The sequence below is a fragment of the Lathamus discolor genome, chromosome 1 (assembly GCF_037157495.1).
Source record: "Lathamus discolor isolate bLatDis1 chromosome 1, bLatDis1.hap1, whole genome shotgun sequence".
Lineage (NCBI taxonomy): Eukaryota > Metazoa > Chordata > Aves > Psittaciformes > Psittacidae > Lathamus > Lathamus discolor.
The window spans coordinates 71,190,340-71,216,454 of record NC_088884.1 but is presented as its reverse complement, the minus strand read 5'-3'; the positions used below and the strand labels follow the sequence as shown (position 1 = coordinate 71,216,454).

Sequence of the window (26,115 nt, the reverse complement as noted above, 5' to 3'; positions counted from 1 at the left end):
CAGCATTGTATTCATTTAGCCTATCTCTGGTGTCAGTTTATGGCATGTATAGATGGTATATAAAAGATATATATATATATCTTAAGGTATATATATATCTTAAGGTATATATATATCTTAAGGTATATATATATCTTAAGGATATATATAAGGTATATATAGATGGTCAGGTATAGATGGTAATATAAAATCCATAAACCTAAATAGACAGTGGTTACTTGACTATTCCAGCTTCCCATTTAGACATTTATTTTTTATGTAAATCTGTTACTACAGTCAGTATTGTTTTATTAATTATTTATTGCCTGTCTGCCTTTGGAAGGGCTACTTGCAGCCCCTCAGAAGGCTTTGCAACCTGATTCTAACCCATGGAGCATGGTTAGATCCTGAAACTGGGAGGCATAAATATACAATGAAGTCAAAATAACCAATTCTCTTAGTAAACAGCAGCTCCAGAAAAGGAGAAATGTGTTTGGGCATATGTGTAATTCCCTTGTCCAGTTTAGTAATGTCTCTCAGAGATGTTTTCCAACAGTGTTTCAGAAACTGGATTAAAATAGATGAGCGATCAGACTGTTTGACTCAAACAGGACAAATAGACTAATAAAACATGCACAGAGTATAAAGAGTGTACTAAGGTGATAGGTTCAATACACTGCTCTGTTCTGAATTATAATTTTGTACCAGGGAGATGGACTCTTGTTTTTGTCATGTGCTAAAATCTTCTTATAGCTAGCTGAAGTAGAGCTTTCCAGTCCCCCACGTTGCTCCTTATGTTTGCCTCAAGTCCTCTGCTGGAACAGTCTTAGTCATCAATCCCTTACAATTGTTTTAGTACACCATTTTAACTTTTACCCATTTTTGGCAAGCTTCATAAAAGAGTGTAAATGCTTGCCTTGTACTACGTGGAAAAAGACTCAGTAAATATTGTGTAAGAGGCTGGCTAGAATGCAGGTGGAGGGGGGAAAGTCTTCAAAATATGAGAGCAGATTTCACTGTCAACACATAGACTTTGCAGTCTTTCCAGAAGCAGCATGTTCATGTTAGATGAGAGCTAGGAAAAGAAAAACAATGCTGAAATAAACATAACAAAAGCAAAACAGTAAAAAACTGTATCATGCTCTGTGCAGAATTTTTCTGAATCCTAAAATCTTGTTAAATTTTAAAACTGTATCTGTTTCCAATTAGACTTCTGAATTATTCAGTGTAAGCTGGCTTTATATTGCAAGGAGGAGGGGGGTGCTATCTATTTTGATTGTTGTTTCTAAGGGATTTCTAGCAAATATGCGTTTTTATGGTGGCAGGATTTATCCTCACCACCATGAGTGGTTAGCTTTACAAGGTTTTTGTCTCCTAGTGCTTGCATCCATTTTGAGAAGACTCTAATCTGTTCTGTAAATAATAGGAATCTCACAGCTCACAGCTTTAAACAGTCTCTCCCTGTGTTACTTAAAGGAAGGGTCCTTGTTTTATATAAGCCACTCATCTGAGCAGTTAGCAAACGTATAAACAATTCTGTCATATAATGACAGAATTATGTATTTTGCAAATATATTTAATTAAAAAATTGAAGCCAAAACAAAGGGAATCAACATTGGCATATACAAGTCTGGTGGATTCTGCCCTCGTCAAGAACGTATTTGCTCTTTGACTAGCAGTACCGCTCATCTCAAAGGATTTGTCTAGCTCAGCAGAGGTGATAAAGTCCAGTATAGCTAATGAAACTTTAGTACAGTTAGTTACATTCAATATAACCTGTCTCACTTGTTTATTCAAAACATACATGGAGACAAATCTAAGTCCATTCCTGCCTAGAACTACCTTTTGTAACTGTCATTAAATTGTTCACTATAAAGGGAATATGTTCCCAAAGAGACAGAGCTTCTTACAGACCTTTCTTCCTTATCATCTATAAAACACAGGCTTCTTAAGCCTCTGTTGATGCTTTGGCTACATGTGCAGAGGGCCATGCCTCACAAATGCTCCTTTCTTGGATCTTTATCTTTGGAGTGGCAGTGGTGAAGAAATCTGGAGAATAAAGAATGAACAAACAACAACCTCAGCTAAAAAAAATTATTTAGAACCAAGATTCCTTGCATTGGTTGCCAAGTGCAAACAATGTTATCTTGTAGACCAGTGTACACTTCAAAAATTGTGATGATTGGAAAGAAAGCTTCTTTTAGTTGCTAGGATCTATGTAATTGTAGGAAGTAAGGACGGAGACAGGTCATGACACGGCATTAACAGGAATGAGTTAAGGGAGTCGGAGGTGGTTGGTTTAGATAGTGTGTGCTTCGGGACATCAGTTAGCAAGTTCACTATCTGACTTGAGGGTTTTCAGTGAGAACAGGCATGCAGATGCGTCTTCTAACCGCTTTATGTGCATGAGGGAATGCATCCTAGCTGTCATTGTCCAATAAGCCAAGACATTTGAGAGGACTGTATGTTTCCATTGGAGAAGAAATTTGCTTGTTCTATCCTAATCTCTAAAGTTAGGATTTGCAAGATCATTTGTAGGATCACTACATTCAATCTCAAATACAGTTTTGCAGGAACACAACAAATGTGCCTCCAAACATATTGTCAAAGAGAGGGGCTTTTTTTTTTTCCTTTTTTGAAGTTTCTGATGATCAGTGTTCAGCCAAACCTGATGACAGCCAGTGAAGAATTTGCCTGCAACAAGAGTGCATTGTATAATTGAGAGATGCTTGTGTAGAAATCGTGGTTGTTGGTATGTAGCCAGGCACAGTGTGGGTTCTCCTTGGGCAGCTGTAGCATTACATCTCAATCCTACTCTGCAACACCCTGAATACAGTCTACTGGTTAAAAAACTGGCCCTTAAAAGTAACCACTCTTAATAGCCTAATTTGTTCCTGCTACGCTCCACTTGGTGTTGTAAGAGCACTGATTTCAGTGAATCTGTCAGGAATTCATGGAGAAGTCATGAACATTTATTAGCATTTCCATCTAGTTTACTAATTAAAGCGTGTTTCAGCTGTCCATTTTGATACAAAAAGAGGTGCCTAAATTTCCTGCTTCTGTAGGGAATCTACTTCTCTAACAGAAAGATTCTGGGAAAAGGAGGTCATGTCAGTCTCATCTTCCTCCCTCCATGTGTTAACATATTTGTTATACCCCCAACTTTGAACTAGAGGGACACAAAACAGCAGGGGTGCTGGGTCATTAAGAATAAAAACTGCAGGAGTTTCTATAGATGGAGTGTGCTGTCTCTTCTCTCTTGCATGAATATACAGCAAATCCTGCATATTGAACAGTTCAGTTCTCCCCCAGTTTAAAAAAGCAAGTTTCTGATTCAAGTCATACCATATATATCGTAAGACTTAGGCAAGCTACTTGTTGGAACTGTTTGAGAATATATATCTGTCTTTAGGTTCTAGGGAGTGGGAAGAAGAGGGGAAAAGGAGTGGTGTGGTTGATTCCTTATAAGAACATCGTGGTTCAGAAATGTGTTTCATTCCCAGTGGAAAAGGAGCTTGATTTCAGTTTTGTCTTTAGAAAACGTATGCTCAAGCCACAAAATCCCAGCAGCTTTTAACACTCAGTTTGACATAACTGACAGTCTGTTCTCAGGAGGAGACTCAGCAGATCTGGGATAGTGCAGGGCTTGCAGAGTCTGATAAATATGCATTGGCAGTGCTGCACAGAGGGAGGCTTGTAGAATAAGTTCTTAGTCCTAGTCTGCAACTTTCCTGCTTTCCTTCTTGGTCATCTAGTTCCTAATTATGACAGATTTTATAAATCTGTTGCAGGGTTAAAAACAAAAAAATACATCTGAGTCAATTTAACACAGCCAAGCTCATATTGCTGTGTCCTCAGTGCAACTTAACTTTAGTTTTTCCAAAGCAAATGACTAAACACTAAAAATAGTTGGTCAAATTGGCAAAATGAAATGCAAGTGCTTTTGGAAACTGCATATAGTAGTATGCAAAGCATCTGCGTTTCTTTTTCAAAGCTGAAGCAGTATCCTGTGGCTAATAACTCTCTTTGAAACTTTTGCAACTACCAGTCCAAACTACGTTTGTAATTTTCAGTGGTTTACTTCGTTTCTGAAAATTGTAAAACTTTGCCACAGAAGCAGCCCATGAGTTACAGTTTCGTATTGCAAAGATCATTTCTGTTTCTGCTTAGGTAAGTCTTAAGTAAGAGCTAAAATGATTTTTAATGTGTTCTTTATCTTTTCCAAAGACATGCTAAACACCATGTTTCATTTGGGAACAAAGGCCAAAATTACACAATTATAACAAGTTGTTGGCAGTTAGGTCAGCCTGAGAATCTGTGAAAAATTACCTTCTCTTTTGTGCCAGCTAATACTGGCTTGTTTTTTTCTTTCTTCCTGTGTTAGTCACTCTTCTTTGGAGAACACATTATGAGTACTTCTTTAGCTGCATGCTTCATCTATCGTATAGGAATAGGGGCATAGTAATGGTGGTGGTTTTCTTGGTGTAAACAAAACCAGGCAACCAGACAAATGTTTTCTGATACAAAGTAGCCTCTTGGCTTCAAGGAGGTTGCTTATAAATTTAAAGTTCAGCATAAGTCTAAGCTTTTATAAGATTAGGGTATGAAACGATGTTATACACTGCTGTATATACAATAAATGTGTTGTGGGTTTTTTTCTTGGAACAAGTAGAATAAGGCAAACCAAATGAAAATCTAAATTAAATAAAAAGTATGACATGTAATTTCCAAGTAAGAGTCACAAGTCAACACTGGCTGGTAATTAAAGCTTATGTAATCTAAAGGCTGTATTCCATGGAGACCACTTTGCCTTAATGGAATTAATTTGAGAATTTAAAACCTCTGCCATTATTTCCAACTTTTCTAATATTCGGTCTGTTTTGTGGGAGATTCTTCTGGCAAAATGTATAAAGCGTGAACTGTTTCTCTGATCCATATAGATTCATCAATAATACACACTTTTTGTATTTTCTAGCTGTCATAACAGTGGAGGCATCATGGAGAAAGCAGTATTTAAAAGAAAAACCACTCTGCCCATGAAATCTCTTATTATTTCCCAAAGTGCTTCTATAAGTTAACAAAAAGCAAAAAGATCCATGAATGAGGCAGCTAGTGCATCTTTAAGATCTGTCCAGTAGTTTGGGGAGCATTTTAATCAATACTGGATGTGAAGAGGTATGAAAAATCTTAATGATTTTCACATTAAAATTCTCCCTATATGACAAAGGGATTGTCATATGGGCATTAGGAAAAGAAAATATTTCCCAAGCTGCCTTTTATAATTTCTGTTTGAAGTTCTTGTAACCATTTGTTACAGATATAAAAGGTATTACCTTGTTGTGCTTCCCTTAATAAAGTATAGGTTTTGGAAATAAACCCCCTGGGCTACTGACCTTTTTATATGCTTAGAAAATAAAATTCCTCTGTTGTGGAGATAGAACTGTGCAACCAAGCAGCTGCTTTTTAAATTGCTAACAGTTGGGCTATGGAATAATATAAAAGGGAAGAGTGAGCCTCGGTTCAGTACTCCCTTTTTCAATTGTAGATTTTTGTATTTAAGTCTGTGGCAGTGGCTATTCAAAAAGAATGGACCACAAATGCTTGAGCAAGCAGATCAAAACTCTGATGAAGGATAAGAAGATTTGAAATACAAAGATAAGACATGATGATTTAAAAAAAAAATCGAAATGGGTACCTTGGAAAAGGCTCCTAAATTCATAATCTGACTTTTAAAATTACTGACTTCTTTACATTTTACTAACTTCATAGGATGTCAGCAATTCTGAAAATGAGAGCATTCATTTCAACTCCTATACTTAGGCCTAAGAGCCTATATTTAAGCATCCATGCTTAAAAATCTTGGCCAGAATATCATTTCATTCACTTTTGAGGAAAGCAATTTAAGAAAATAAATGGGTGCTCTTTACATATGGTTTACTTTGTCAGATAGCATTCTGATTTTAAGATAAGTGGAAATAATTTAGTATATGAAGATTTGCAGCTTTCTGAATGAAGTGGTTAAAACCTTGACTTTCCACTGATGGGAACTACTAATACTTTGAAAAGAAATTCTTATGCATTAAGACATTAGAGCGTCAGCATTTTCCATGTAGCAGAAAATGTGAAAAGTTGTAGTTCATAAAAGTTCAGATGTTCAAATCTTTGAGGTGAATGAGATTAAGTATTTCTGGAACATGAGAGAAATTCTCTGGCTGTTTCAATATCTGCTTTTATAATGGGGAAAATAGAAGATGTGGTGCTCAGAATTCAAGAGCTGTCTGTTCTGAAACCTGGGATACTAGAAACCTTGACTTCACAAATACATATGAATACTGGGAATTTTAAACCCTATTGATTTTGCAGGTGAAGTTTATAAAATCTGTCATATATTGACCTTTCTTATTCCATAGTTGCATATACTGTCACCATTTACAGTATAGTACTTTCTAGCAGTACAAGATACCACCAACCTCTACTGTGTGTGGATCTTCCGTTCTGTTGACATAACCAGTGGAACATGAGTTATATGAGGTAATATATGCATTAAAAGTAAACACAAGACACAACTGTGCTTTGAGTTAGTTAGAGAAATTCAAGCCAAAGGAAGTCCACCTCATGTTTAGAGTGAGAGAAGAGAAAGTTTATATTGATCATCCCTTCCTCTGAGACCTGATTCCAGATTCCCTTCAATCCAAGAAAGATGCCTTGCACTGAAGTCCTGAGCCTCAGGGAATTGGAAAAAATCTGTTGAGTCATCTCATTAACTCCCCTGCTATTGCAGGAACCAACCTCATTGAGACCCTTTTCACAACTTCATCTACCTTCACAACAGAATGAAGCTGAGTTTTTCTTCAACCAGAGCATCGTATTTTTTCAAGTTTCATGCCACTTCAGTTTCCACTAGCAAACTTCAGTGTCTTCAGCTGCTTGTTTCTTCAAAGGCCGTGCCACCCTTCCTTGTATATCCCAAGTGAGGGACTCAAGCCTCCCTCTGGAAGACTCAGGTATCATCCCCCACCTTTCCCAAAATTTTTAAACTGTGGCTGCTAAATGTCTGTAAAGAATAGCTTTCCACATGACTATCCCTTCACTTATCATAGGAACAATAGTGTTTGTTTTCAGTTTTCTAAATCCCATACCCCAAAATAGCTCTGTCATGGATGAAGACCTGTCTGAAGAATGGAATAGTTTTCACTTGCATCAAATGGTACAGCAAAACATCTGAGTCTAATTATATGTCGCGTTCAGTGGAATCCCTCACAATATCCTGATTGTCACCCCTAATTCTTAGAGCCAGTGATTCAGCCGTGTTAGCAAATAATGATGACATCCCTTTCTCATATGCCTTAAGAAAGACTTATCCTACAGAATCTCTTCTGTATCTTTTACAATGGATGTTGTTTGATCTTTAAGCTTCTGAACTTGCTTCATAAACATTTTGAGGCAATCATTATCTTTTAGGCTTTGCATATTACAGAGGCCAGAAGAGGTAAAACATGTCATCTGTGTGTATGCTAGTACTGTTACCTTCAGAAGGTCTTGCAAGTTTGAGTCTGTGCTCTGTTGGCTTCTAGCACCATGCTAAACCTCACATTTCACATAACTAAAATCTCGTCTGGAGTAAAATTTTGTGTGGATGATGCACATTTAGTTGTAGATGTCAGTGGGTCACTGTTTTGGGGATGTATTTTTGTAAGTGATAATCTTCTGCTTTTCCTCTGACACATACTTTCCTTCCAGCTGAATCTCTACCATGAGGATAACAACTTGAAAGAGATTTCTGTGTAGGAGTACAACTACTCCTTTTTTCTTTTTCCCAGTAGGAGCTGAACTAAAGAAAATGTCACCCACTTGTTCCCATTTAAGTTTCATACACTTTGGGTCATTCAGATAAGTATAAACTGCTACTGAAGATCTGAGTCTTTGTATCAGATTTTTTCTTTTCAACTAGCATGTTTCATCTTGAAATTTTATATCAGTTCCATTTAACTAAATGATGGATTGAAAGAGATATAGCTTTCTTGGTTTTGACTGATTTTTTACCCTTCTTATTCTACTTTGTAGTATATAGATAAATGACCCTGAAAAAAGGGAAAGAACTTACTAAAGAACACCAACTGGGGAATAGTTCTACCAGATACTGGCCTCAGCCCCTGCTAAGCAGAGGGACCTGTGTAGGATGTGTGTGTTGATATTCAACACCTATTTGCCTAGAGATACTGCTTTGCCAGTACCCAAAGCCACTGATGTTGTACTTTGTTTCTCTTGGCCTTTTCTCTGCTAATGAAATGTATTTCCTTATCACTGCTATTTCCCGATTTTTTCTTGGCAAGGTGCCTGGTTACTGCGGAATCTGCATGAGCCAGGATGTCCTCCTCTTCTCTCCTGCTGGGCTGGTGAAGCAGTTATAATTGCTGTGATCCCTTTAGGTCGGTAATGGGACACTCAGCAGCTGGCAGCCTTTGCCTTTCCCTCTCCCCCCGTCATTCCAGGGCAAGCTGGAGATTGAAAGACCTTTGCCTTTCTGGAAAGCAGTGTTTTGGGTATAGTTAAACGTAGATCAGCTGTGGGTTTATTCTGCCATCGTGATTAGCTCATACATAAGGCTTCTAACCAGCACGTAACATGTAAGCACATTATTTGAATCATGGTGCCCTTGAAGCCCATACAACACCTTCGCTGGAATCCGTGGGTATTGGATCTCAGGTGTGGTATTTCTAGCACTGCAAAATCCAGCCATATATTGCTTCTCACAACAATCTCTTGTTTCTGCTGAGTGGTGTGTTATCATCCTACGAACCATTGTATGTATTTTTACATTTTCTTGTGGACTTTGTTCAGTGAGAAACAGTATTACTCATCAAAGCAAGAAGAATAGCATTAAAGAGAAAAGCACATCTTGTCTAATAATGCAGGAAATGGAGAAAGAAATAATCTTCGTCTTTCAGGTTAAGCTCAAAAGTTTAATGGGAGTACATTGTCCTGAACTAACATAGATTCCTTCACTTCTTGTTCACTCAGAAGAATGTAGTAGCATCAGTCATCTTCCACTTTAACCAGCATCTGACACTAAATGCTCCTCTTTCTAGATGAAAAATACCAGATAGCAAGTATACACTCATTTATCTTTACAAATTTCACATAAATAAAGCTCTACTATTCTACCATAGGAATTGAAGAAAGGTTGAGCCAATGCTAAAGTCTACATGAACCATCTGTCTTCTTAGTGGCTTTTGAAACTCTGTCCTTCTCTGCTGACATGGAAGTTTGTTAAACTAGGGATAAACATGGAAAACTACATATCACGACTAACTTCCACTGGCAAATTTTCCTACGCCTGCCACTGAAGTTGAGTAAAGATCAGACTTTGTTGCTTACAGTCCCTTCAAGAAAGAAGCTAAACCATGGTATTTGTAATGTCTAAGTTCACATTACTGTTGAAAATTCCATATTATTTGTCAAACCGTGCCAGTCTTGCTGATACTGGCTTCACTCATCTTGTTTTGAAGCTTAAGTCTTGTAACAGAGATGAACCTACATCTGGTGTTTCTGGAGGAAAATAATTCTTCCTTCTTTTCCTCAACCCTCCCTCTTTCTTATCAACAGGGGTATGGGGAAATTTACAACTTCCGTTCTACTTACTGTACCAGTACCTAGAAGGCGCTCACCTGAAACACCTGATTTTGTGTTCCCATAGGACAGCTGTTGATGCCCCAAGTTTGCTTTGTTGAAAAGATGTGTGTAAACTCGATGGTCCTGGAATTCCACCTCATTCAGATGATTAGTTTTTAACCTTCTTTTCTACCCCTACTTCTCCACAGAAAACTGTTTGTACCACAAAGATAAATTAGCAGGTTGACCTAGAAACTGAAAGCAATCAGTTTCACAGCTCAAGTCCCCAAAGGGGGATTAACTTGACCTTCTTTTAAGGAGCTGGCAGAAGGGACCAGATCCTTAGCTGTTATAAATAATCACATTCCACTGAAGTTGGAGGAACTATGTTTATTTACAACCACCCAGAAACTGGTCCAGTATTTCTATTACTGTCATGTTTATTCAAATTCTAAGTGTCTTACCATTTTGGCCACAGAGCAGGACTCCACCAAACATGCTGTATGCTTTACCTTGAGACCTTAGACATCGTTAAAGCTTTGTAAGTTCTGATGTTGTCCTTTCACAACAGGAATTAGAAACCTTTGAACTAATACATTTCTTTCTCTTCTTATATCAGGCGAAACCCACTCCACTTCCACCTCATCGCAGATGCAATTGCCAAACAGATCCTGGCGACTCTCTTCCAGACATGGATGGTCCCTGCTGTGCGCATAGACTTCTATGATGCAGATGAACTCAAGGTAAAGAAAGATAAACACAAATGTTGCTCATACACTTCATGCCATCCCTTTTTTATTCATTTCTCTGGATTGGTGACTTGTGGGAGAACTGCTGGCAAAAATATTCTTCCTGGCTAAAACTAATTTTAACCCACATGATTGGAATCCCAGTTACACTTAGCTAGAAGATACTAAATGGCTAAAATCAGCGCATTTTCTCTGCTGATGGAGTATATTCTTTAGCATCTTAGAATTTTACCCACTATCAAGAGGTTTCTGGCTGCCCGAGTTGAATTGCATCGGATCACATTATGGTTTGCTAAAGGTACTTCTTTCTAGCAGCAATGGTGGAATCGTAAGCATCTTGTTCAACAAGCCCAAATCTGTTACTGGAAGCACTCAACTTCCCTGCATTCCTTAAGCATGGGTGTGTAACACCATAAGTGCACACATTCTGATGAGGTATTAGTACTACATTTTAAAATAGCTGCCTTTTTTATCTGGATGCCCTTTCAAAAGAATGAATATGAAGAGAGTTCGGGGGGGGGGGGTGGGTGCGTGTGAAAAAATCACTCAAAGCATAAAGTAATTATCTTTTCATAGTTACAAAGTTTAAATTAGATCACGAAGGCGCAGCGCTGAGTTTGAGCTGCACGTTTTTTAGCTGTGGAGGTAGAATGAAGTAGTCTGATTTTAGCATTTGAGGTTGGTGGCAATAATTTGAATGACTTCCCAGACTGTTCTGAACAACACCCTGAAACAAGGAAAAAAGCAAAATTTAGCAAATTGCTGTGCTAATTAAGGGGTAAATTCAAAGCACACCGTCTTGTAGAATCTTGAGAACAAAAAGGTGTAGAAAGATGGAAAAGGCAAAAATTGATCCTTGAGAAAAGTGTTTTGTTTCTAGCTGGTTTTATTTCTTTATTGGTTCTTCTACATGAAGCCATAAGCTGGTATTAACCTAATTAGCTGGAGACCTCCCTTCTGTTCTTTAGAGCTTCATAGCAAGGAGGAGGTTTATTCTTGTAAATCTGTATGTGTCTCTATTACATGTGCTTTTCTCCAAATAGTAGGGTTTTTACAGTGCTTAATTAGCTTCTCAGCTGGGGAAGACAGACCTCTTAGTGTTTTCCTTCTGGTCATTTGGGTATGGTCCAATCTAGTTAAATAAATAATAACCAAGAGAGCTTACTTCAGTGATCCCAAACTTCCTGATTTATAGGCAAACACTGTGCAGATATGAGGCTACAGAGCAGAGTCTTGTTTTGTACCTCCCTCTTCCAGTCAGCTTCAATTTTCATATGGCAGGTAACCTAAAGCAACACTGGACTTGTCTTGCTTTAGGTCGGGGACCACTTTCTTACCAGATACAGGTACTGATGCATAAATACATTTCTCTAGGTGTTCTGACACTCTTGCTCGGAGCTCAGCATACTGCATACCGAGCAATTTTCCTGATTTCAGTAGCTGAAAAAAACCAAATATAAAGTAGTACTCAGCATAGGTGAATGTGACAGACACTGCCAAAGGACAGCAAAGAGCTGTAAATATAAACGGGGTTTTAAGAAGCCAGATATGATGCTGGCTCATATCCAGATCATCCTGCAAGTTTTAGCAAAGACGACATAGGAGCCGTTTACAGGCAGCAGTAGGGGCTCATCTCAGTGTTTCCTACATAGCCTCTAGAGAGGATTTAATGGTTGGTTTGGGTTCATGTATTTCACCTATACTCTTAAGAACTGTATTATGCTGTCCAGTGTTTCAAAAACATAGAGCTGATGCTGGAATGTTTACTAGAAACTCTACCTTTCTCTAAAGTGATATATGAATACAGTGTTACAATACATACTATGTTTCAGTTTTAATGACTCTCAGTAGTAATCAATGCCAATTGCTGGCATTTTAGCGGGTTTACAACAAGAGTTTGAACATTTTCACTTAGCTTTCATTTACCCAGGTTTCATTGTTTTGGAACACAGATGCTACAGAAAACATTTCATTTCATGTTTATTGTTTTCCTTTTTGATATGTACGAGCTTCCAGCCTGATACTTCCAATGCAGCAGGAGCTGGCATGTTAGCTCCTGCCCTTAAGTCATGGGAAAAGTCCTGTTCTGTTCCTGTTCCTGCTCAGACAGTGAAAGGGAGCACATAACGTTAGATCCTCCATAAACATTATAGATGTTTTTGGTTTTTTTCAAGGAGCTGTTTGGAATTATGGCAACAGTTTCCACTAGAGTTTTGTTGGGTTTTTTTTAAAGGCAGAATTCGAAGACTAAAATATTTGGCAACATTTCTTAACATATCCTGCAATTCTTAAAATATTTACCGTTTAGCATAGAGTTAGGCCAACCAGTGTCCTGAAGGAAGGTGTAGAAAATAAGGCTCTGCAGTAGGTGTTGTGGGTTTTAGAGGAAAACTGGATGCTTCACTGCAAGAAAGGGAAGACAAGGTTCCACTGATTATCCCAGAATTCCTATGGCCCAAACCCACCATGTCTACTTTGTCTACTGCTTTGAATTATGCATGTCAAATGTTTCTTTTGAAACTTAGAGAAGACTTATTTTTCCTTTGCAAGGTGTCACATCTGTTCATGCTCATCCTGCACCACAAAGAGCCTGTGTTCGTTCTCTCCCTAGAGGCGGGTGCTGCCAAACTAACACCAGCCTGCTTGGAAGAAGGATGGAACACAGGGAAGGATAGCCAGGGAAAGGCCTGTCCTTGGTTGAGGCATATGATAGGGAATGGGATTTGAGAGGAGGAGACTTTGTGGAGCTGAGCCACGATAACAGCATCTCTAGGAAAAAGGTCAGCAACAGTTGAGATGGAACCTTTCTGGCTATATTTCTTTTACACAGCTAGTTTGATGATTTTAACAGTCAGTTCTACTAAGACAGTTGTAACCTCCCCCAGCATATCTTGGCCTGTCTCCTTTTTGCTTTACCAGTAACCACAAAGGTGATCTGTGGTTAAAACCTCTTCCTCAGCTTAGAAACTGTTCAGATTGTGAACTGTACTGCCAGTGGAACTCTCTCCCGTTAACTAGACTTGCTACATGCGTATAGTAATCAGCAATAAGCATCCTTGGAAGTGTGGGCAGCTGATAATGGTGCCAGTAATTGAGCCATTCCATAGCTGCAGATTTCATTCTTGTTCTACTCAATACGGCCCACACATAGCTCTTCAAAATCTGTGGGGCCACATATGGCTGTGACTACAAGCTGGAAAGTTACTTGGCAATGTAGATTCACTTTGTATGGTGGCATTAGTCATGTTACTCAGCTTTGGTCCTAATGCAGTAGATGTAGCTATTACAGCAGTGCATCCAACAAAATAACTGGAAGCTGAAAATTGTCTTCTTTGAACATTAAATAAAAGAAGAAAAACAACCATACCTGTGAAACACTGATCTAAAGGACCCATTACAGCAGTGGCTTGCAAATACCACGCTGCAGGATGTTGTGGTTTATTCAGTTCAGTCTTACATGAAGATACTCCAGAGCTGACTATTGAAGATATGCAACATGAGCACTGAGATTCTACACTTCATTGTTTGACGTGGAATCTCATGTCAGTTCACTCATAGGGAAGTATAGACATTAAACCCATTGTGATCTGCGTTGGCCCAGAGCAAAGGGAGCAGCTGATAAAGCAGTACAGTTTGTGTTGTGTGGAATACAGATGAGTTGATATTGTTTTCCCAGATGTTGTTTGACAGACTGCTGACAGCATCAGGTGAGCGTAGGGAAGCAGAAGGTAGAATGAGTAGTTGCCTGCTCTGCTCTGTGTGAATCTTGATGGCCCAAATAAATGTAGTCTCTTCATCACCAGTAAAGCAGAAAACCCATTTCCTTTAAATAGTTCAGCCCACAAGCATGCATGCTGCAAGTGATCTTCGAACTCGGAGATAGGAATGGTGAATTGGTTTTTGCAGTAGGTGAGCATTTGACCTGGAAGTAAAATGTGGAAAGCTGCATACTTTGCTGCATATATCCACAATATTCCAGCTTTTACTGTTCCCAGAAACAATAGACCACACATCTCACTACAAGTGCTGCCTTAGGTGATTTTGTATCAGAAATGTTGATGTTTGCACACTCAAATTCAGTGATGTGATCCAGAGATCAAAACCAAGATGGGATAAATGTGATATGTGATAAATGCGATGTGATACTTATGCATACCAGAAGTACTACCTAACTTTAGGCATTTAAGCGTGAGATGAGTCACTCCTTAGCCACTTTCATCAGAACTGGGAAGGTAGTTCACTAGGTCAGACATTGACATCATTTGGTCAGATAGATGGGCAAGGGCTATAAGACTTAAGCAGAAAAATAATGTTTAATTATTTATTATAATTGTAATGTAGCTGGGTCTCAGGGCTGTGCCTATGTGCACTCCCAATGCACTGAAGTTATTAATTCCCAGAGTGGTCCCGGAACTCCCAGGCTAGTCGTCTGCATAGATGAGATAAAGGACTGGTTTGAGACAGCAGACCAAATTGAAAGGAGGTGATTGACTGAACTGCTGGCTATCTGCACAAGAAGTATTTGACAGATTGTCACAAGAGCTGCCCCAGCGGGAATTTCAGTCAGTTCTTGAGATTTCCCAGGTGGTTGCTGCTGTGCTTAGACCAATTTGTATGCTTAAATGTGTTGATTAACATCCTGGGTGGAGAATCTGACTGTCCCAGTGATTCCCACACAGTTGCTGCTGCAAAGCTAATCAATTGTGGAAAGATAAGACCATCAATAGAAACAGTTCCAGTGTGTAGATGTGATCATGTAGGACAATGTTTTGTACATACTTAAGATAGTTACAAAATCTTTCTATGTAGGTTAAGGTAATCTATAACAATGGATTATATGTGTTTTGCAGTGGTCATGTAAGACCACAGACCAGCTGATCATAAAAATTAGACAAAACTGTGTTTTAGGGAGTCTCACTGTTTTTTTACGGAGTTTTTACTTAGGCATCCAACTAAGATGTCCCTGCAAGTACCCTTACCATGGTGACACCCTTCCTCATCCAGACAGCAACCAGATGTCTTCTTTGACAACTATATTGTCCACACAAGAGTTACCCTAAGACAGTGGTGATTTAAAGTATGCTTGGTTTGTAAGTGTCTGTGCAACCAATGAAAATCAAATCCAATGCCAGGGATTTTTTTTTTGCTGCCAGTGGAAGCATTTCCAATGAATGATCATATTGGTGGGGATGTATGTATCATACATTGCTGTATGCCAGTTTTAGAACCATGTTCAAGCAAACACTTCCAACAGAGCTGCAGATCCGGCAATCTGAATATGGAAGAGAGAGACCTCTTTGACAGTTGGGAAGATGTGAGATGATATTTGGTGGAAAGATTATTTATTTACTATTAGTCATATCAGCTGCAGAAAATAACAATGATAACAATGCTGATAAAGCCTTGAACAACAAAATTGGCCAGCATTCTCCTGCATTCCACCATCTTCCTATTCAAGCACTTCCACTGGATGCTGCAGAATCAAATATTCATAACAGTTTATTTTCACAAGACTAGTGACTGCCTACTAATTATCACGGCTTATAACTGTTGGACTATATTTGCATTGCACTGCATGCAGATAATGTATTGTTCAAGGGCAGTACATGATTGTTTATCTATCTGTTAAATAGTTCACTGTATGCCTCAGAGGCAGACACACAAAGTGATTAAGCAGATGTACGTTACTTTCCTTCTTTCCACTTTGTATGCAAGATCTAATTGCTATTAATTCAATACAGGATGTGAAATGCAGCATCTCTTTATGCTTACATTCATTTATGCAGTGGTAGGTATTCAATTAAAATGTTTCTACAGCACTGTGGTTTTGGTCAAATACTGACACATATCATAATGGACTTGCAATGCTGCTGCATTTCACAAGCCTTTTGTCTTTTTGAAAACTGGCCTACTCCACGTCAGTGAAATAAGAGGCATAGACTGCTGTTTCTTCCTGCCCTTTCCCTTTCTCTTTTAAAGAATTATTTAAAAAAATAATTAAATGCAAATTGAAGATTCTGAATACCAAAATTTATAATCAAAACATTGTACAGGTTTTGATAACTTGTGTGGCTTAGTTTTAGGTTTGAATTTCCAATTGTGATAGAGATTTTGTGTATTTGCTGATGAACATATTGAATACTAGACACGTGAATTCTCAGGTGATGAAATACACTTGTGGTTATGACACAGTGCTGACACACTAAGAACAGGGTCTTTTATCCATGGTTTTCGGTACAGATGACTAGACATTAACAGATCAGGTTTTGTAAGCCAAGATATTTTCTTCCAGACTGCTTGGGAGGAAATGAGTATCCACCAAGAAACAGATAGCAATTCAAACTCCCCAGCACAGTGGAACCTTTGTGAAGTGGTCAGAATCTATCCATGCAGTCTGAGTAGCCTAAGCTGTACTTCCTCTATCCTCCCATCCCTCTCTGCGCAGAACAAAAAAAGCCATGCAACATTACAAATTATTATTAGATGTGTTTTCTGTTATTACTCAGGCCTAGAATATGAAAAAAAAAGTAATTTTAGATAAAATCACACCTGGTCTTAAATTTATGCGTATTCAAAACAGGCAGTGATGAAAGAAGTGCTGTGGAAATCAGTGAGGCTGGTCAGAAACTGGTCATGAGAATGGGAATCATGGTGCTGTTACTGACTTCCAGCAGTTGTTATCTGCTTAGTGACATCCAGCTTTCATGAGCAGCCTCACTTCTGACTTTGTGGAGGAAGACAAGATGCCAAAGGTGCAATAGCTTTTTGGAGGTACCTGTGTAATTTCTCCTGAGACTTACAAATGCTGTCACTTAGTTTAAGATTTGGTACTGTAAGAATTTGGTATACTGGTATGAAGCCCAATGTGATGAAAGGAAGTGCATCCTGGGCCTCTTTCAAGGGTCCCAGTCTGCCTACATACTCTGTTCTGTTGTGCAGTGCTTCTACTGCACAACTGGCTATTCCAAAAGAAAGCCTCATCCCTGGCTTTATAACCCCCTTATACTGGTGTTTTAGAAACATTGGAGTTCTTTGTTAATTTTATAACTTTATCTGTTGTGAGCTTCTCTGTATCTCCACCTTTTCTTGGCTCTAGGGAAAAGCAGTACATTCACTATGTACTACCTCCACCAAGAAGCCAGGATAGCTGCTCTTTGTAACATATGTGAAGTGAGGAAAAAGGAGACAACTCCTTTTTTTGACATCACCCACATTTATATCATAATATCTCTGTGACATTTGAATAGCAAGGATTCCTGTTTTGCATTTGGCTTCTTAAACATCACTCATTGCAGCAATGTGTTGCACCTTCAGGGAAGGCTATTTTAGCAGAGAATGAGGAAAAGATAAATAACTACACATGAGATTTTCCAAAAATTATTCAGTTTGACAAAATATCCAATGTACCCTGGGAAAAAAAAGAAGTTAAAAACACACAGTTCCTCAAACTGGCTGCTGCAACTATTGCTTGTGCTATGTATCCCCATTACAGCAACTGCTTTCTCAGAACTTCATCATCCATCCATGAGAAATGAAAGCATTTTGCTGTCCTAACACGGGACATTTGACATACAGAATTTATTTAACATTTTGATATGCCTAAGGGTTATAGTTTGTATATCCCCAGTACTTGCTTGGGAGAGTTAATGGTCAGTTAGTGTTCCATCACAGTTTCCTCTCTTGGCACTGACAGCTGAAAAAGCTGGGAAGACATAAAATGACTATGGTCTTAGGTCTTAATGGCTATTTACTTGCTCACAAGGACGTAGGACAAACTGTTCAAGGTGTTCCTATTCACTATTGGTACTGATGTGAGCATCTTATAAAAATGTTTAGTGATCCTTGCTTTTAGATTTACAAAGAACTGAAGTACATACATGTCTGTGTCTGATGGAGAAGCTGAAAAAAGGTAGCAGGCTGGAAGGACTCCAAGAGTTTCCTTGATTCACCATGAGGGAGCTGCAATTGTTAGAATTCATTATTTGTAATGTACTTGACGTTGGCTTGTTTCTGAGAAACAACTGGAATTCAGGGATGTGTTGCATGATAGTTCAGATGTGAGCTCCTTCCCATGGAGAAGTCCAGCAGGCAGGGTAAGCAGAAAGTATTCTGAAGGATGAGGGCTGAAATGGTCAGTCTTGTAGTGAAAATTTGTACTTATCTTTACGTGGGCACATCTTTTTGTATGACACTTTTCCACATCACTGGAAATTACTAGCCATGCTGTGCATCTGATGTAGCATGAGCACATAGCGAAGTCACTCTTCTTATAGGTCTGAAACCATCTCAGCCTGGGTAAGGACTTTCAGGAAGATTTGGAGTTTGAGTACCTGCTTCAAAGGGGAGATACATACCAAGGTTATTAATGAGATGCCACAGAGTCACCTCTTTTTGAGTCAACTTGATATGAGAACACTTGAATTTCTAAATTGAGTAATTTTATTTCTGTTAGTGGAGATACCACTTTCCAGATCAAACTGACTTAATCCTGCTGAAGTTTCATTTTCTGATGGTACAACGCTGGTGTCTAGGTCTCACCCTTTCAGCAACAAAGATGAAAACTCAGTAGCATTTCAGTCCCCTGATAGTTTTCTTATATACTGTTCCATTACTTCAGGTTTGACCCCTTTCACAGTTGAATGGATTCCACAGTTTTTAGCTGATATATTTGAAAGCCTTTATAAAATGGTTCCGTCTGTATTGTTTTAACCAGCCATTTAGGATCATTGTTCACCAGTCTGTCTGATTGCATTTTTATCTGATGGTCCTTAGGGTGAAACTACAAGATTATTTGGAATTAGGGTGACACAGGTGACCTTGGCCCTCACACCGAAAGTTTCAGGAAGTGTAAGAGATACATGCCTGCTACATAGACACTTGATTTAAACACCACTCATGTATACTCACTGTTATCTCAAGTATTTGACCAATACTTAGCCAGAACCTAGGCAAGAGGGTGTCATGAACACCAAGTTCAATATTTCTTTCTTCGAAGGAGCCCAGCTTTCCTGACCGATAATGTCTTTATTTTCTTCAGGTTGTTTCTCTAGTTAGTCCTGCATTATTCAAGAGACGTTTTATCTCTTTCTGGTAACAAAGAAAATAATGCTTCCTCCCCATCCCTCTGTTGCATTTAGTGCTTCTTATACTATGTTATTGTTCGTATTGCTTGTTCATACTTGTAATACATTTTATCCTGTATTATCCTTTTTATCCCAGATGTATTCCTGGAGCTTTTTTAGTCCTCAGGAGTTTTGATCTATTATAATACTTACCATTGGAGAATAGCACACTGCTTCATATAATTTTTGTCCTCTTCAAGCAATAATTGCGACATAAGAAGTTTCCACTCTGGCCTCTAGACGTGCAGGATGGAGGATGATTTGTTTTCCTGCCAAGTCTTTGCTTTTGCAGAAAACAAGAGACTTAACAATGGGCTATGGCATTTATTCCACCAACCGGATGGATGTGTGTTCTAACCACTAATGGCCTCTTTCTTGGTGCAGCATTTTCAGCTGTCAAAAGTTACACCAGAGCAAGGCTCTGAAGATAGAAACAATGAAAGTTTAGGTTTGGAGAGAAGTGCTTTTACAGGTGAGATGCTGGATAGTAGCTAGTAATTGCCTTCTGAATCATAGAATTAATTCTTTTTTCTCATATGTATTTGCTAATTTTTTGACTTCATACTAGGACGTCAGTGATCTGGTGGAGGCTACATTCACACATCCTTTGCATAAACTGTCACTGGACATTAGGAAGAGGTTCTTCACTGAGGGGGTGGTCAGTCACTGGAGCAGGCTCCCTAGGGTCATGATGGTACCAAGCCTGTCAGAGTTCAAGGACCTTCCAGACGTTGCACTTAGCCATATGGTTTAGTTTTAGCGCAAACTGCAAGGAACAGAGAGTTGGACTCACTGATGCTTACAGGTCCCTTCCAACTTTAGATATTCTTTGATTCTGTGATTCTGTCTTCTGCAGCTCTGGTTGTTGCATTGAAGTGCATTCTGTTTTGGATACAAACAGGATGAGATCTTTCGATCTTAAAAGGGTGAGAAGTACTTCCCTCAAAATTTGGGGGTTTTGGTTGGGGATGTTCTGCAAATGACAACTAATATTTTAGACGTACAGTCTCCTTCCAGGCATTACTTGGTTAATAATAATCAACCACTGTAACCGTTTACTACCTTCTTTCATCATCCTTTAAAAAAGGAGTCTTGCATGAAATCCATTAGAGGAAAAAAATCCCACTTCAGGTGCATTTTTGTCACTGAACTGAAGGTATTGTCTGTCCAGCATAAGGTGTTTATGCAGGAGATGGTGCTGCTTTTTATTCTGGAAGGTGTGTCTTGATTACACCTGTTTAATATCCTGACAATGAAAAATACACATTGAATGACTCTGGGCTTTCACCCCGAGAGCTGCATGGAGTTTTGCCAGAACATATAATGGCTGCAGCTAATGGGCATGTATTTGTGTAGTTACTAAAATTAAAGAGCTGAAAAAATAATATTTTCATGGATTTCTATCTTCCCTGATGGATTAGGACAAAGAGCTGGTTGACTGAGTCCACTGGCAATTAAAGCATGCAATTGATCTTGCTTATCTTTGCATACAGGTGAAGTGAGAAGGGCAGCCATGAGTTGCTTTTGACCACTGGCCAGATTCTTGCCAGACCTACCTGTCAGTCAGCTTTTAGCAGAAATGGCTTCCTGCCGTTTGATCTAGTCCAGCTTTTGTGTCTCTTTTCACTCATTCACTGACAGGAAGAAAAAAAAAGGAAAATAAAAAAGAAGGTTTTTTCTTATCTTACAGGGAAGACTGGGGGGTTTTTTGCCTCTGCCGGGGAGTTAGGACTGGGAGGCTGGTGTTTGGTTTATTCTCACTGACCTTTGACAGGATGCCGTGACTCTTATAGGTCTTCTACCCTTCTCTGCCACACTGAAAACATACAGAGTTGAGACCAAAGGGCACAAAGGAACAAGAAACAGCACTAACTGAAACTGGCCAGACTTTTCTATTCTGCAGTCTCATCTTGCACAAGTGAATAGAGAAAAACAGAGGGCATTCAGCATTTGGAGATAGTGGAGAAAATTAAGAATGTCTCAAATGAGAGTAAAGGAAAGGACTCAGAGTCAAATGGAAACTGTCCATTTGAGTTTGGGGCTAAGCGAGGAGGGAGGAATAGAAACCTTGTGGAGAAAAGCCAGCCAAAGACTGAGGGAAGGGAGCTAATCCTCAAAGATCCAGGAGGTGAATTACTTTGTGCTTATTTCTTTTCTGAAGAAGCTGTATGGCTGAATGTCTTGTTACCTAAATAGCAGAGACAAAAAAACATCCATTATGCTTATGTAACAGTCTGCAGTCTCATCCATTTAAAGCATGTTGGTTCCAAACATAGAGCATGTCTTAACTCTTAGCACCCTCAGTTAATTTTTTTATTAAGGAAGTTGTTTTGAAGACGCATTCTTAAATCAGGTTTTTCCCACTTGTCTGCCCTGTGTGTATGGGTGAGAGATTTGTGAAGAAAGAAAAACAACCCAACAAAAAAGAAAAACAAGCATCAGTCAGACTGCATTACAGAGTTTGCTACAGAGAGGAGAATTAATTTGCAGTTATTCTTCTTTGCTGTATGCTGATGCTTTTTTGGGGAGGTTTTTTTGTTCTGCCTTTTTAATATCTAATCTTCCTTTCCAGTTGTGGCTTGTTTCACAGTTTCTGCATTTGCTCTACATTATCCAGGACCTAGAGGTTCAGCTAATCATCCATTTCTATCTCAACCTTTTTGCTCACTGCTATTTGTATCCAGACTTGTTGCACGTATGTGTGGAAGATATCATCTGTTCATAAAGTGAGAGATGAGGTGGAATTCTATTAAAGTCACTCAAGCTTCTGTGATGAGTAAGAACAACAGCTATGAAGGCCAGCAGAAACAGAAAAATAATTTTAGCAAAAATCTGTAAATTCCCATCTCCTTCGAGTTGTTTCTCAGTGTGAATTATTGTTATTACTGTAAATACTCAGGCACCACAAATTCTGAATCTAGAAAAGTTACCCAGCTTTGCTGGATTCCTGGTTTCCTTGACAACCATTCATATAAATAGTAAGGACCTGTTATGGGGAGAGGGGGGAATATCGAAACCTGTGAATCACCAGGGCAAAATTAAATCCAAGGCTGAAGTTACAAGATATCCAGCAAGCAGAGTCTGTTTTCATTTTTTTTAGAGTCCGTTTTCATTTGAATATGGTTCTTCTGTTAATTTTTGCTAGATACCCGACAAGGATGAAGCAAAGGCAGTGATTTTCCAAAGGTGAGATTCAAGGAGATTCCTTTTGACATTCCTTACAGGTGACAGTCACTTTCTTTGTCCCAGGCTCTTTGGTCACTTGGAATCAGTCTCTCTCGTGTGATTTTGATTCCTTCTTTTTTTTTCTTACTATTATTTGTACAAAAGAAAGAGTGTGCTAAAGACAGGCATGACTGCTACCCATATTTAAATGTTATCCTCTGCCCCCCTCCTTTCTCAATGATTCAGTTGACCTGGTCTCAGCAACAAGATGTTGATACATCTGTCCATGGCAGGGGGGTTGGAACTAGATGATCTTGAGGTCCTTTCCAACCCTAACTATTCTATGATTCTATGATACTGCTTTCCTGGAAGCAAGAGCCTGCTAAAGGAGATCAGCCACATGTCCCTGCAGAGAGTTTAGATATCGTGAGGGATGGTCAGTGTGAAATAGGGAAGATTATCCTGAAAGTATCCCTGATCTGTGCTAGTGCCACTGAAATTGTGACTCAGGTTTCATTTATGTCGGAAGAGATATGGCAAAAATTGATAGTAGGATGAAATTCTCCCTGTGTGAAACTGAAAAACAGTGATGAGGAAAACTGTACTTTTGGAAATCCAGCTTTCCATCACGTCATTCATTGCAAGGCTTAGTTAACATTTCTCTTATTTCAATCACTGTATTCTAGATTCAAAATATTTTTTTATAGCAAAACCTGAGTGAAAGCCCAGAGGAGTCAGAATTACCTATAGACTGCCTTTTCGGCTTCCCCCAGCCTTTTCTGTTTTCTGACTCCCCCTATTTGCTGCTGGCTTTTCCCCCCACCATCATGAATCTGCATCCATTAAGTCTGAGTGACGGTGGGATTTGGTTCTGTTTGACCCCTTTTATTAGCTCACCTCTGAAAGGGGTGCATACAAGTGGCACCTTCTGCCTCCAGGCTTGCTGTTTCTCAGCCTGATGCATTAGCCCAGCCAATCTGACCTTCAGGCTCTTGCAGGATACTGCCCTTAGTGATGCTTTTGCAAAGTCACCTGAGCAGAAATGGTATCTTTTATTTGGAGTGGGAACAGGGATATTATGTCATAGCTAAGGATTATTTTTATTGATTTTTTTTCCAAAGATATCTAGGAAGATGCAGTGAATGTAGTGAGAAAATCAATACAGTATTGAAGGTTGCATTTTTCCAGTGTAAAGTGTTTAAGGACATGCTGCCAGGGAAAACACTTTATCAGCCAAACCTCCCTCATCTTACCACGCTAAACAAGAAGCACTTTTTGCAGCTCAGGAGGTGCTATGGTGCTATATATTCTGTGGGACAGTGAGGAATTCTATTAAGAAAATGGAAGACAAGAGGGTCTAACAGGAACTTCATGAAGTTCAACAAGGAGAAGTGTGAAGTCTTGCACCTGGGAACTACACCATGTACCAGTACGTGGGCCACCCAGCTGGAAAGCAACTTGGCGGAAAAGAACTGGGAGGTCCTGGTGGATACTAGCTTGAACATGAGCCAGCAATGTACCCTTGTGACAAAGAAAGCTGGTGATATCCTTGGCTGCATTCAATAAAGTATTGCCAGCAGGTTGAGGGAGGTGATCCTTCCACTTTACTCAGTTGAGGCCTCAGCTGGAGTGTGCTGGATTAAGTTCTGGGCTTTTCAATACAAGAGAGACATGGACGTACTGGAGAGAGTCCAGTGAAGTCTAGCTCACTAAGACAATTAAGGGACTGGAAAACTTCACACATAGTGAAAGGCTGAGAAAGCTGGGACTGTTCAGCCTGGAGAAGAGAATGCTCAGGGGGAAACTCATCAATGAATATAAATACCTGAAGGGAGGTGAAGACAGAGCCAGGTTGTTTTCAGAGGTGCCTAGTGACGCGTCAAGGAACAGTGGGCACAAACTGAAACACAGGAGGTTCCCTCTATAGCTGGGTCCAGACAAAGAGGAGTTGTAAATAAGGTGTGGCACTCTGCTGCAGGATGTTGTGTTTGCTAAAAACTCATAGGACATAAAAAATCGATGAAATTAACAGATGAGAAATCCATCCAAAGTTGTCAACCAAAGAAATACTATCTTTAACTCCAAAATCTGGTGCTGACTGCTAGAGGATGGGAGTATATATAGGGGTGGTGTGGCTGTAGAATTTCCTTGGTTTAAAATTCTTCAGTAGGCACCTGCCACCATCCACTATCATATACTGTCTACTGAGCTGTATGGACTTTTGATCTGATGCAGTATAGGCACCTGTAAGTGGTTCATCCTTTCCTGTTGGTTACTGTTCCTGCTGTCATTCTGTCCATGTTAGTAGTGTTTTCCAAATTTGCTGTCTGCTGAGCCTCAAGAGTCTTTCCAAGAGGCTTAAGATACCTGCCTATGTGAAGATTTTGCTTACAGCTACAGAGCAATCAGTATTCACCTGGGAAGCCTGGGCAAATTCCTGCATCACCTCTTTGTGGGGGAAAAAAATAGCATACTTAGGGAAAACTGTGTCACTGCGATTCCCTGAAGAAGTACAGTATAAGAGTTGAAGTCTGGCTGAATGTATTTGTGATGACTTTGAAGAAGAGTTGTGCTCTTGATCTCAATGTGTGAGCAACCATACTCAAGTGTTTTTAAGAATGAAAGTACTTGACAATGTATACAATTCATTCACAACCAAGAAGGAGCTGCTGTTTCCCCTCTCTGTCACAGAAACAGGGAAGCATGATTTTAAGTTATATGTCTCTATTAGATTTCACTCTTTAAAAACGGCACTTCTGATAACTCTAATAAACATTTATACAGTGGGAGCAACTGTGAGAAAGCTGAGTTAGGATGCGTACTGCCACTCTGTTTTATCCAGCTGTTCCCAGAGGTAATCAGAGCATAGTTATGGAAGACAACATGCTGGTAAAGTATTGCTGGTCATGGAGACTGTTCCTCCCGCTTCTCTGGCATTTACCAGGGTGATCAGTTGTATGCAGCATGCAGTCTCATGGGCATGTAATTTCTATATTCAGAGCCAGAAGCACCAAATAATTTAGACAGTTTAGTGTATTTTCAGTCTTCAATTATGGAAAGAATAAAGATGATTCTGATGGAAGTTCTGTACTGAGTAAATACTATTTCACTGAGCTTACTTAAAAGAATCACTGTCAGCACCAGCTAAATGCCTTTCTTTACTCCCCTCTCATGAACAAAAATCCAGATCTTGAGAGCCAGAGATCCAAGGTGTGCTGTTTCTGCTGAACTGAGAATTATACAAATGGCAAAGTGTGTCACACTATTTTGTTTCACTTTCCTCTTTTACTTTTTTTTTTTTTTCTGTTCCTGCCATATCTTATAGGAGTGTGTTCTCTGAAGGCAACTCTGATCTAGCTTGTAAAGCAGATGATTCACAGACATTCCATATACGGGCCATTTTAACTACACTGGAGAGAAAAAACTGTATTAAGACTTACAGAAAATGTTTAGACAATATTTAGATAAATGAAGTGGCTAAATGTTAC

General features: G+C 39.2%; 1 protein-coding gene across 5 annotated transcripts in view; it reads left to right on the top strand.

Annotated features, from left to right (window-relative positions):
* The window catches only part of LARGE1 (LARGE xylosyl- and glucuronyltransferase 1), a 277,960-nt gene that overhangs the window by 143,426 nt on the left and 108,419 nt on the right, over positions 1-26,115 (top strand). For all 5 annotated transcript variants that reach the window (XM_065679433.1, XM_065679441.1, XM_065679406.1 and 2 more), the window contains one exon: positions 10,211-10,334. In XM_065679433.1, coding sequence (XP_065535505.1) covers positions 10,211-10,334 — 124 coding nt within the window. The remainder of the gene's footprint in view (positions 1-10,210; positions 10,335-26,115) is intronic.